Raw genomic sequence first — 13,906 nt, forward strand, 5'->3', positions numbered from 1 at the left:
TTTTGGAAAAGTAGATGCTCTATGCCTCTGTCTTTGGATTATGCATTATTCAATTTGGCCAAGCACTGTCACGGGCTTAGCTGGAGGGCGGTTGTCATGTTTTGGATACTATTTTTGGGATGTAACTGGTTATTCTTGCCCCCACATCACCCGCTAGAGATGTCGGTTCTAAGGAGGGTGGTCGGTTCTCAACCCAAACCTAAAATCTCATTGTACAACACAAAATTGCAACTTTTGAACAAGAAAGGTAGCCTTGGTTCAAAATTTTTGTAAGCGCAAAATATTTTTTCATTAGCATGAAGCTTCGAAACCTGTTGAACCAGGATAAAAACCGGCAATTTCGGCTTTGGAACGAGGAAACGAAGTATCGTTTCTAGGTTCTTGGAATCGGCTTTGAATCAAATTGACGAAGCTGGTTTTGTCCGGTGCTTAGGTTAAATCAGAATTGATGCTCACCTTTTATCCTCGACTTACCGAACCTCGTAATCTTTTTTTCTTTAAGTGTTTTTTTTTTTACAATTAAGGGGACCAACGTAAAGGCCCGACCGACTACTTGAATGCTCATGAACCCTCCTACAAGTCTCAAGAACTACTTAAGCCCGACTATTTGGCTTATATAGGTGGCCTAGACTTAAAGTAATTTGCACGTAATTGCTGGAATTTTAAACAGTTGATCTCAATTCCAAGACCAAAAATCCCTCACCAACTCAACAGACCTTGTGGAGTTTGTTTAGATTCACAGTTTCTACACATGATTTTAATTACTTTTGGCAGGATATATATTCATTTATGCCCAACTTTGTTACCTTCTTCCTTCCCTAAACCAACTACTATTCTTTCTGAAACTAGAGACAACAACTTTACAAGTTCAATTCCTCATCCTAAACCAAGCCTAATGTAAGTGGCACAAGTTATTATTTTTAGGAAAATATTTTTCAAATCACTCATTTTTCGCGAAATAAATAGAGCCTAAGGATGTAGTGCCTCAAGGTCCTCCGAATCTTCCCTAATTCCAGTTTCGTCGCAATAAAAAAAAATTGATTTTCGAATTTTGAAAATTATGGAGCCGCCACCTAGATCGATTGTACCATAGAATCAAAAATAGTTCTAGGGACAATGAACTGTCATGGTGCATCGTACAAGATGACTGGACTATGTGCAAAAAATCAAAACCTATGGTGCTACAATTTTGGTATGCACGTTGAAGGGGTCCCCATGGCGCCCTTTCGGTATAGCGATTTTTTCAATTAAGTCCTTCGGAAGAGAATTCATCATTTGATTTCCTAAAACATGAATGCGATCTTATTTAAATCAAGATGTAATCAAACTAAAGGTTTGCATCACTTTACACGTCGTAATATATGAGGTTTGGAAAGTCTAAAAAGTTTTCTATGAAAATATTTAAGATATTTGAAATTAATTTCATTGAAAATATGAGGGTGCGTGGTGCCTCGGGTCTAATTTGGCAGCAATTCGACTACGAGCCCGTCCGGCTCGAGTTCGATTAGTCTTTCGACGATTCCCTCAAAATAAATTCCTGGGTAGGCTATTATTTCATAAGGGTTTTTATTGCGACAATTCAAATTAGCATAACGAATTGTTTAAAATGCGTGGATTTCTATCTTTAATCTTGTGGTGAAACGGCTATTTTTTCATGGTTTTCTATCTCCAATTCGGCAGAACGAAGGCATTATAATGACATGTATAAGAATTTGTGGCCACTCACTCCGAGCCGAATTGGGGGAATCTTGCTTAGAGCTAGATGTAAGCATGGTCCAGGTGAGCAGTTCATACTCTGGAATAGAATCGAGAGCCGCTCACTAAAAACCGGTTCCGAAAAATTGAAACCGGAAACTGCCTATTGGTTTCATCCATCCGAAAACCAGACTGCCGTCCGATTCTCATGGGTGAGTCCATGGAACCAGTCTCTAATCCCTACAAAATTGCATTATTCAATTATTATCACGGTGAACATAGTTTCTACGTGAGTACTTCTTTGCAATGGAAAATGGAAGAATAATAAAGAAATTTGTATGAGGGTTTTGCTTATCAAACACGAAATGATACTATGATTTTAGAATAAATGCTCCCATTTGGACATTTGACTTCATCTCTTGCTTATCATTAGAGACGAAATGATACTGTAATTTTAGAATGAATGCTCCCACTTTATATATATATATATATATATCGATCCAGTTCGGATGGACAAGTGGGCAGTTTCGCACCTCGAACCTCGAACCAGACCAAAACGAGGCCCCGAGGGTTACTAATTGACATGGTCAATCCGGTCCTTAGTTCGTTTCGAGCTAGTTCTCTCTCTAGAGATCCCGGTCGAGTTCCAAAACTTGCCTGAAAAAGGCCTGGTTTATGGTCTTCTCATTCGTCTTATTCCTAATTCGTCTTTTTTGGTAGTTTTCAAAGAAAAGTTGTACTCGAACTTTGACTCACGATTCCCTCGTTTCAAACCCAATTGACCTGATTCTAGTTGCTAAAAATCTCGTAGGTTTAATTGTCGGACGAGTGTCGGTCTCCAACACGTCCAACACGTGTCCGACACCGACACGGAGGCTCCCGGAGAGTGTCCATGCTTCCTAATCTTTAGCCGCATCAACTTTTCGTTCCAGCTTCTTCAAAGCCACCTGACAAGCAGATTTTACAGTGAACGAACCCACACATATTCCATGGCCATATGACTTTGTCCCTCTCTTGGCTCGAATGAATAGGGACTTTAGAAATTGGCTCCCTTTCCACCTCCAACAGATTGTGCTCAATGCTTTCCAGTTTCCATTCCTTCGTCTCCCAATTAATTAGTTGAGCTCCCTTCATATCTCTATCCACCTCCTCATCAGGTCGGTTCGGGGTCGGGCTGGGCCGGGCCGGGTAAAATTGACACCCCTAGTTGCGGTATCCCACATGGCGATTCGGATGATAAGGTATCGCCATTGTCCTCATATTTACGTTGGGCACAATTGACTAGAGTCGATTCTTGCAATAACTAATCATGCCCGCAAACAACAATTTCTATATTTCTCGTAGTCAAGTTATATATACTTATTGTCTTTTGTAATCCGTCAGCATGGACTTCGGCGGTACTGAACATGCCAATGGGGCCAGTAAATCACGAGCCTCTCCTCCCCTAAGGAAAATGCACGACAAATGCGATTTAAGGCTCAACGAGAACTTTGTGGGGGCGAAATGACGTGGGACTCTAGTCACCTTGCACATGTCGCGTAGGTAGTTTATCTTCTCTACAACTGCTTGGGCATTCTAGGTGTCTAATCGACCTTATATAAGTCGGATGGCGATGACTCCTCTCTCCTTACATCCTTAATTTAGTGGCCAGCTCAAACCTAGGATTTAGGAAGGTTCTACGAATTAGGGGTACTACAGGCCGGCGATCCCCCGTTTGCATAATTCGAGGCGCAACAATTGACACAAGCGCGTCGGACTTGTTTATGAATGGTGAACTTCAAGTGGAGCTGACGACATGACACATTGGTTCAAGTTGCTATTAGCTATTGGCATTGCTCGGAAATAGAGATAAGCATTGCTGATTGGAAGGATAATTAACCCTAGAGGTATCTCCACATCATGATTTCCAGTCTTGTTTTGGGAATGGAATTCTTCAACAAGGTTGATGCCATGATCGAGATGAGGACCCGGTCTCTTGTCATCGCCGATGGCCCGATGGGAAATGCCAATGTGTAGTGCCAACGATCGGTGGGTTGACGGCAACCAAGACCATCGTCACGATGCAACTCGTGGAGGGGAGGCTGTGAAACGAGAAGCCCGTGGCCAAGCCGAGGATAAGGCCACGGCATTTGGAGGGGCCAAAGGTGGAGCCGGTGCCATCAAAGCCAACTTATGATTGGGTGCCGATCCATGTTCTATTTCTGGAAGTGGGGGACTTGTCGAGCAACATGGAGATAAACAAGCCAAGGAAGGAATTGCTTTTGGAGCGAGTTGCGGTGCGAGGCGTGCAACTGTGAAGTCAAGAAGGGAGAGACTGAAACAGCATGGGAGATGGAAGAACCGCCAATCTCCTACAGAGCCGATGATCCGAAGGATCTGTTCAGGCGAGAGGAAGACTTTTCAGCACTAAGGGCGTCGCTTAATTGGGCGGGGAAGAATGTCGCGGGACGGAAGTTTCAAGGTACAAATGAGCCTAGGAGGTGGCCAAGATGATCCGAGGTGTCTTGAAGTTTCTAGGAGTTGAGGGTTTTCTTGTATATCTAGAATTTCTTAGGGGCATTACAGAAATTATAGGTAGTATTCGTGTATTAAGTAGGGGTATTTAGTAAACTCAAAAATATTTGGATCTCCACTATCAAATCGTAAGGAGATCTATGATTGTAATTTGAGGAGCTGATGTATATATAGTAGTTCGTTCTCCCTAGTTTGTATCATCTAATGCAAGAGTAATACAAGACATTCTCTCCCAAATACTTCTCTTTCTACGATCTGGGTGGGGCAAATGAGCAAGTAAGCGAGTGACGAGAGAAGGTTGAGCTTAAGAGATGCAAGAAAAGGGTAATGAGTTATTTGGAGCCTACGTACCACACGGTCACGATCTCAAGTGTTGGCCCGTAACATGAGTAGCGAGGACTCAGACCAGCTCACCTCGGGCTCGATTTAACAAGACATTTGGTAAACTTTCTACTCCAAATTTGTCTTGAATTTTTAGCTTGTCAAATAATCATTCTACCCATTGATTAATACTGCCTTAGATGTTTCGTTTATTTACGTTTCTGACTTCCATTGACAATTAAGAGTAAAGATTTTTGGTTGATTTTCATTTGGAGATGTGTACGGCTTATTAATCCCACTTGAGGTTATTCAATTTTGGAAAAGTAGATGCTCTATGCCTCTGTCTTTGGATTATGCATTATTCAATTTGGCCAAGCACTGTCACGGGCTTAGCTGGAGGCGGTTGTCATGTTTTGGATACAATTTTTTTGGGATGTAACTGGTTATTCAATTTTTCTCTTTTTTGGTAACAAATTAAAATCTCATTGTACAACACAAAATTGCAACTTTTGAACAAGAAAGGTAGCCTTGGTTCAAAATTTTTGTAAGCACAAAATATTTTTCATTAGTATGAAGCTTCGAAACCTATTGAACCAGGATAAAAACCGGCAATTTCGGCTTTGGAACGAGGAAACGAACTATCGTTTCTAGGTTCTTGGATTCGGCTTTGAATCAAATTGACTAAGCTGGTTTTGTCCGGTGCTTAGGTTAAATCAGAATTGATGCTCACCTTTTATCCTCGACTTACCGAACCTCGTAATCTTTTTTTTTTAAGTGTTTTTTTTTACAATTAAGGGGACCAACGTAAAGGCCCGACCGACTACTTGAATGCTCATGAACCCTCCTACAAGTCTCAAGAACTACTTAAGCCCGACTATTTGGCTTATATAGGTGGCCTAGACTTAAAGTAATTTGCACGTAATTGCTGGAATTTTAAACAGTTGATCTCAATTCCAAGACCAAAAATCCCTCACCAACTCAACAGACCTTGTGGAGTTTGTTTAGAGTCACAGTTTCTACACATGATTTTAATTACTTTTGGCAAGATATATATTCATTTATGCCCAACTTTGTTACCTTCTTCCTTCCCTAAACCAACTACTATTCTTTCTGAAACTAGAGACAACAACTTTCCAAGTTCAATTCCTCATCCTAAACCAAGCCTAATGTAAGTGGCACCAGCTAACATTTTTAGGAAAATATTTTTCAAATCACTCATTTTTCGCGAAATAAATGGAGCCTAAGGATGTAGTGCCTCAAGGTCCTCCGAATCTTCCCTAATTCCAGTTTCGTCGCAATAAAAAAAAAATTTGAGTTTCGAATTTTGAAAATTATGGAGCCGCCACCTTGATCGATTGTACCATAGAATCAAAAATAGTTCTAGGGACAATGAACTGTCATGGTGCATCGTACAAGATGACTGGACTATGTGCAAAAAATCAAAACCTATGGTGCTACAATTTTGCTATGCACGGAGAAGGGGTCCCCATGGCGCCCTTTCGTTATAGCGATTTTTTGATTAAGTCCTTCGAAAGAGAATTCATCATTTGATTTCCTAAAACATGAATGCGATCTTATTTAAATCAAGAAGTAATCAAACTAAAGGTTTGCATCACTTTACACGTCGTAATATATGAGGTTTGGAAAGTCTAAAAAGTTTTCTATGAAAATATTTAAGATATTTGAAATTAATTTTATTGAAAATATGAGGGTGCGTGGTGCCTCGGGTCTAATTTGGTAGCAATTCGACTACGAGCCCGTCCGGCTCGAGTTCGATTAGTCTTTCGACGATTCCCTCAAAATAAATTCTTGGGTAGGCTATTATTTCATAAGGGTTTTTATTGCGACAATTCAAATTAGCATAACGAATTCTTTAGAACGTGCGGATTTCTATCTTTAATCTTGTGGAGAAACGGCTATTTTTTCATGGTTTTCTATCTCCAATTCGGCAGAACAAGGGCATTATAATGACCTAATTTTGTATAAGAATTTGTGGCCACTCACTCCAAGCCTAATTGGGGGAACCTTGCTTAGAGCTAGATGTGAGTATAGAGAACCACTCACTAAGGACCGGTTTAGAAAAATTGGAGCCGAGAACCGCCTATTGGTTTCATCCAACCGAGAACTAGACCACCCATCCGATCCGATTCTCATGGGTGGGTCCATGGAACTAATCCCCAATCCCTACAAAATTGTATTATTCAATTATTATCACGGTGAACGTAGTTTCTACGTGAGTACTTCTTTACAATGGAAAATGGAAGAATAATAAAGAAATTTGTATGAGGGTTTTGCTTATCAAACACGAAATGATACTATGATTTTAGAATAAATGCTCCCATTTGGACATTTGGCTTCATCTCTTGTTATCATTAGACACGAAATGATACTGTAATTTTAGGATGAATGCTCTCACTTTTTTTAAATATGTATATATATACTGATCCAGTTCGGATGGGCAAGTGGGCAGTTTCGCGCCTCGAACCTCAAACCAGGCCAAAACGAGGCCCCGAGGGTTACTAATTGACATGGCCAATCAGGTCCTTAGTTCGTTTTGAGCTAGGTCTCTCTCTTAAAAATCCCGGTCGAGTTCCAAAACTTGCCTGAAAAAGGCCCGGTTTATGGTCTTCTCATTCGTCTTTTTTGGTAGTTTTCAAAGAAAAGTTGTACTCGAACTTTGACTCACGATTCCTTCTTATCAAACCCAATTGACCTGATTCTAGCTGCTAAAAATCTCGTAGGTTTAATTTTACGAAGTTGACTTCGAATTAAAAAAAAAATTAATATCACAAAAAATTTCAAATTGATAGATATGTGATAAGTTTACCCCAAATTAATTTTTTAACCACCAAAAACTCTAAACTAGTACACCTTTGACAAATTTATCCCAAACCGGTACACTTGTAATAAATTTACATTCCATTAAATTATATTAATACCACGAAAAATCACAAATTGGTAAACCTGTGACAAAGATATGAGTAAAACCCCAAACTGTTACGCCCATCAACTGCTACGTGTCATCTAACTTAACATTTCGACGATAAAATTTAATTGAAATTAAAGAAGAGTAAATTTATCACAGGTGTACCGGTTTAGGATTTTTGGTGGTATTAACCCTAAAAAATAACCGCAAACTTTGTTGAAGTCTCACGATCGGACGATCCATATCAAAAAACGCGATATTCTATGATCCAATGTCAGATTGGGGCAAATTGGGCATCATCAAAAGGATGTAGACGAATGCCACCCATCTGAATCTCGTGCTCGCTCTCTTGATAAGGTTCGTCCTCGAGTCAGAGCCAATCAAATGTTGATCGAAATTCGAAAACCAGAGATTAAAAATCAGGTGTCCACAACGGGCCCGTAACTCCATTTGCGCATATAGTTATGCCCCCCCAATTGAACTCGAAAGTGTGGCAACTTGGTTTCTTCAAACGAGACTCGTGATTTCTCGGAGTAATTTCATTTCAATTCTGGAATCACTTCACCATAATGACACACTTGGAGCCTCCAATATTTTTTCCTCCTAAAATCGAACCGAACAATTTCCACCGATGCATGCGGCCAATGCTTTTGGGCCGCAGAAGCCCAAGTTCAGACGGCCCGACCCGATAACCCAGGGCGGCCCGACCCGCTCTCGGGAATAAAGCGAGCAGGAGCCGGCCCCACCGGGGAGGGGCAACATCCGTAATAAAACCGAAAAGCAGGCCCTCTTGCGTAAGCGGAACCTCTTTTTAACGGAGCATAAAGCCGCTTTCATTCCAGCGTCTCTCCTCCTCCTTCCTCCTCCCTTCTTCTTCCTCTTAACTCTCTGCGTTCAGCGAAGCGGAGCGAGGCGAAGCGAATTCCCCCTTCGAAAGCCTCCGCGCAAACCCTCGCTCCATCTCTCTCTCCCCGCGCGTAGATGCTCCTCCCGCCCGCTCATGGCGAACAACCCGAATGAAGCCCCCGCCGACGAGTTCCTCGAGCACCTCCTCGGCCTCCCCAGCTTCGCCGCCGCGGCGGAGGCCGGCCTGGCCCCGGGCGACGGCGGCGGCGGCGGCGGCGGCATATCCGCGGCCGCCGCCCCGATGATGCTCCAGCTCGGCTCCGGCGACGGCTCCGGCCACGGCCACGGCCACGGCCACATGTCCGCCCTCGGCGGCGGCGGCGCGGGGGCGGGGGCGGGGGCGGGGGTGGCGGCGGGGCGGCGGGCGGCGGCGGCGGGGGGTACCACGGGGCGGTGTTCCCGCTGGGGCTGAGCCTGGAGCAGGGGAAGGGAGGGTTCCTGAAGCCGGAGGAGGCGTCCGGGAGCGGCAAGCGGTTCCACGAGGAGGTCGTCGATGGCAGAGCTTCGGCTGTCAAGAACGTAAGTCGGTTATCGAATTAGACTCTCCGGTCGAATTGTCTCCTCCTCGTTGAGCTCTGTTCGGCAGAGTAGAGGTGGAAGAGGTGCAAAAGAGTGATATTTCTCGCTGCTCTCTTTGTTTTTCTTCGCCTGTTTGTTTTTTTGTGTGCAAATTAGTATGCGAAATCGTAGCTATGTGGAAAGGAATTGGTTACGAAGCCTCTGCTGGTTGAGTAGTGTTCTTATTTGGCCAAGCTGGTGATTTAGCTGTTGTAAAATACGTTGCTTTATGGACGAAGGTCATCTCGGCACTTTTTTTTAGTGGATGCATGCTTGTTTCTTGATCATTTCTTCGCAGAAATCAGATTTTATCTACTTCTTTGAATATGGGGAGTTCAAGAGAGTTCATATAAACGTAGACGAGTCTGATCATCTCTAGTCCGGCTAAATAGCCGTGCATATTCGTTGCCGCGTAATTTCGTAGTAATCGTGTCCCATTTTTCTGATGGGGTTTGAAGCTGGAGAACTAATTATTCTTTCGTGTCTGCGTTCTACTTTGTCCAAACAGCTGCACTCCTTGTTCCCCAACTACCTAGATGTTTTGCCAATGGCTTCTTTTAAGGATCGAGATTTGTGTCAATAAAGTTTTATTGCTGTTAATCATTAGCTGACTAATCGCCATGTTTGATCTCCTGCTTAATTCAATTCAGCGGCAAATTTTGCATTTAAAGCTTTGTGGTTCTCATGGCTTCCTGTTATGTACCGAGTTTCTGTGGGGAGGATGGTTATAAAAGTTACACTTACGCAGAGCTTTTATAACTCAACACCTAGGTGTAGATAGAGCTTTCAACTCTTTCTTCTCTCCACAAGCTCTTAATTAATGATTTCGCAGTTCGAGTGTGCTTTTTTCTTCCTACATGCATGACGACTGCTCATCAGACTGTGAGGCAGAGAGCAGCTGCTAGTAGACAGAGATCTGGGCGGATGGGTGGACATGGTAAATTCTTACCGGTTGGAGTAGAAAAGTTAGCCAAACCGTTAACTCTTCTTAAAAACTTAATAGTATGAAGTGTCCTGGATCTTTTGATTGTTTGTATTGAAGTCCAATCTGATTGAGAAGGAATTGTCTAGCAAAAGAGACAGGGCTCCTCCAATTACAAGTAGAAGCTGCGAGAAATAAGGTAAGAACATTGTGAAATGATAGACCTTGGCAGGCTAAGACTAAGATCATACTGATTGAGCAGAATGCAGAGCGTGACAAATCTGGTGTCTTAAAAGATGTTTCTTTCTGTGGTGTTTTTCGGTGATTTTCTCCTTAGCTCATATATATGTGAGTAAAAATGTCGAGTCATTAGGAGGAGTGAAATTTCAAGATGGAAAAATGACTGTATACCTTGATAAGTGTTACAAGTAAAGTGAGTTGGTTGAAAGCATTTAATAGTTGAAGGCTTTCAGAGAGAATCATCTCCATTTAACAGATCGTGTTGCATTCTGCATTTTCTTATCATGTGGTAAATTGTAGAGGAATGGACTATGTTGGAAATGGTTTGCATTATGCAATTTGTTTTGGTTGGAGCATTGTGCAATGTAAGCATGTGTTTTATCTAATTCTGCTGTCTATGTTGTGTTTCTAAACTCAATATATGATCTGAAGGAAATGTTTCCTCACTGTTAAACCTTCTAAGCAAATATTGTCAGTGATTTGACAGTCCTCCACTGTAGTATAGATCTATTGGCTTGCTTCCCCAAGATTTCTTGTCTTTTCTTTCTTTGGTTTTTTATTTTTTCTTTTGGGTTCTGATCTCTCTCTCTCTCTCTCTCTCTCTCTCTCTCTCTCTCTCTCGGGTGCACTGTCAAGGGCATGAAGTGCCAGTACAAGGTACTTCTTTCTCATGCAGCATGTTGTCGCAATTTCCTGACAAGTTCCTTCTTTGTCAGGTATTTCATGGACAACCAGTGCCCAACACTGTTCCTGCAGCGCCACATCCACCAGCGATGCGCCCAAGAGTAAGGGCTAGACGAGGACAAGCTACAGATCCCCACAGCATTGCAGAACGAGTAAGTACTATATGTGCTCGCAATATGAGATTGAGCCGTCTGAGTGCGAAGTGACTGAAAAATGCATTATGACCTAATTAAACTCTAATATAGCTTGAGCTTAACTTTTGGCAAAGACTTTTTTCTCATACATATAGAGAGCCGGGGAGGTTACATGCAAGATATATATTTGGCCTGCTCATAAGGAGCGGCTACTTATCACTATGTCTTCCAGCAAAATCGAATCATTTATTCCATTAAGTGATTACCTTTTCTGGGTCTCTTCAAAAGGATTTAGCTGCTGGGTATTTTTATTCAGAATAGTTCCGTCCTATGGGGTATTTTTACAAAGAGAACCCTTCTCTCTCAAGTTGAGTTCATCTAACCACAGTTTGTCATGATACTTGTCGAATATGGATATAAGGTCCATAAGGACTTGTGCACTTTTGCTTTTATAGAGCTAATGGGATTCTAATTCTCAATCTGTGAGGTTGACAGGAACGACAGGACAGTTCCATAAATGTTTGCCTTTAAGTTATTGAACATTGCATTTATAAGCAATCTTGGAAAGAGATGTGTCTATGCATTCTGCTTAAAATTTTGCACACCCACTTTATTGTGTTGGTTCTTCTGCAGTTGCGGAGAGAGAGAATAGCAGAAAGGATTAGACAATTGCAAGATCTGGTTCCAAGTGTTAACAAGGTTGGTATCTGTGTTCTTAGATCAGTAAGGATCTAAATTTTGTGATCCATGCTCGTTCTTCAGTACTCTTTTCCACCTCTCGGTCTGTTTATTGCTTTTGTTTGGTCTCTGTTCTTGGAGAAAAGATAGGGTGTTGTCCTGTTATGAAGACAGACAGAAACATAATAAAGGGAGTCCTTAAATTGAGGTTATGATGCCAAATCATTGTAAGGCTTACTTAAGAAATAAAAAAATCTATTGTTGGCTTGAAAAAGGGTTAAAGAGATAAGAGTTAGTGGATTTTGTTCTTTGAGTTGTAAATATCAAGTGGATCAAACCCAATAGTAATTCTCATTTATTCTATATTTATGAATAGCTCAAAAATGTTTTTTGCTTTTAATTGAGTGTAATAGCTAAAGAGATTGGGACATTATGGAAGGGGTTATCATTTATGAGGCATTATCTTATCTTCTTGTTTCGCCAAGCTTCAGCTAGTGTCATATACTTCTTGAATTTGGGTAATTCAAAATTAGCTATATATCTTGCTTTATCTTTTGGCCACTCTTTGCATTATCCAAGACAGGAAAGTTCTTTATGCTGTTCAGCAATAAATAATCTCACTAATTTCACTACACATTTGTCACTGATTATTGCAGCTTTTTCAGCATGGAGCTCATACATAAACAGTAATTATTAATCAATTGCTCTGACCATGCAGACAGATAGAGCTGCCATGCTTGATGAAATTGTGGACTATGTGAAGTTCCTGAGGCTCCAAGTTAAGGTAAACTAGGCATGATCTTTATTCAATAGTTCCTGTTCCTCATGATGAGATTCAAGGGTATTTTCTCTTTTTGGCCATTGAGCTTCGCATGTTGAAACTTTAAACACATGGTATTTGATTAATAGTGATGTCTCTCTGAGAATCACTTTCAATTTTTGGCTAATCAAGCGCTTAAATTGTGTTTTCTCATGTGACAATGCTTTTTGTGCTCGGTGGTTGACTTTTACTTTGTTAAAGATTGATGCGATTCTTTTAGATTAACCACCTTTAACCAACTGTAGTCCCTCTTGAACTACTGACTTAACAGCTTCTAAGTTAACTTACTTCAAATGTATAATTTGGAGGAATCCCCTGTCTTTTGAGTTTTGAGTGATAGTTCAGGCATCGTATAAGAAGTTCTTGGGAATGAACTTTATCTTTGCTTCATGCTGGTATGAGGAATTGGAATCAATTAAGCATGTTCCTTTTTTAAAGCGAATTCTTTTTTTGAGTTGCACAAGCTATTTCCAAACGGGTATTTCAAAGATATGGTGCTTGACACTTCTCTTTATATGGACTTGCATTAATAACTTTTGCGGTGTCATGTAAGCAAGCCACTTGATGGATTATTTATGAGTTGTCAATGGCGGAAGGACAATGCAAAATTAGTCAAGAGTCTGAGTATTTGTTATTAAATTACCTGTTCAGGTTTTGAGCATGAGTAGATTGGGCGGAGCTAGTGCAGTGGCACCACTTGTGACCGACATCCCACTATCATCAGTCGAGGTGACAAATTAGAAAATAACAACAATCGTCATGATCGTCTCTTTATCTCATGATGAGCTTTCGAGGCATTCTACTCATTTTCGTTTGTAATTCAGGAAGAAGGCGGTGAAGGCGGAAGAAACCAACCGGCCTGGGAAAAATGGTCAAACGACGGCACGGAGCGGCAGGTCGCTAAGCTCATGGAGGAGAACGTCGGCACCGCGATGCAGTTCCTTCAATCCAAGGCCCTCTGCATCATGCCAATCTCTCTAGCCACCGCGATCTACCAGACGCAACCCCCCGACACCTCCTCCCTCGTCAAGTCCGAAAGCAATCCACCATCCTAGACCGCCAACAACACGGGCGCCTCCCCTTTTTCCTGGTCCCACCAAAGACTCGAAAACTAAAATGCTCCTTGGTCCCCCCCGCTCTAGTTTGTCCCATTCCGACACCTTCAAAAATCTAATTGATGGCCCTCCTCGAATTGCAATCAAAGTCAGATGCCACAGCCCTTGCTTTTCCGCCCTCTCTTTTAAGCTTTTCGCCGGGACGGGGTTCGATGTCAATGCCTAATAAAATACTAGCAGGCCCTTAAGGAGAGAGATTCAAACCCTCACTTGATATGCTCTCTCTCATTCTCTCTCTACCCCCAATTGGTGATGTTTAGTGGAGAATGATGTGAGCGACTTTATAGTGGGTGGGGGCTCTTGTTTTTCTTGGTAGTGGGTCGTGGGACCTTGTAAAAGGGATTGGTTGTGTAAAGTACCATTTGTATAATGTAATGCGTAGTGTGTTTTGGA

General features: G+C 41.8%; 1 protein-coding gene across 1 annotated transcript; it reads left to right on the plus strand.

Moving 5' to 3' along the window:
* Positions 1-8,371: 8,371 nt before the first annotated feature.
* On the plus strand, positions 8,372-13,906 carry LOC115677537 (transcription factor UNE12-like). The gene is made up of 7 exons (XM_056304069.1): positions 8,372-8,671; positions 8,713-8,881; positions 10,799-10,918; positions 11,534-11,599; positions 12,297-12,362; positions 13,050-13,127; positions 13,223-13,906. The coding sequence occupies exons 1-7, from the start codon at positions 8,457-8,459 to the stop codon at positions 13,451-13,453; spliced, it is 945 nt and encodes a 314-aa protein (XP_056160044.1). The 5' UTR covers positions 8,372-8,456; the 3' UTR covers positions 13,454-13,906.

Source organism: Syzygium oleosum, unplaced genomic scaffold (genome assembly GCF_021117445.2).
Source record: "Syzygium oleosum isolate NSW1041296 unplaced genomic scaffold, Sole_v2.1 Sole_v2.30, whole genome shotgun sequence".
NCBI classification, from domain to species: domain Eukaryota; kingdom Viridiplantae; phylum Streptophyta; class Magnoliopsida; order Myrtales; family Myrtaceae; genus Syzygium; species Syzygium oleosum.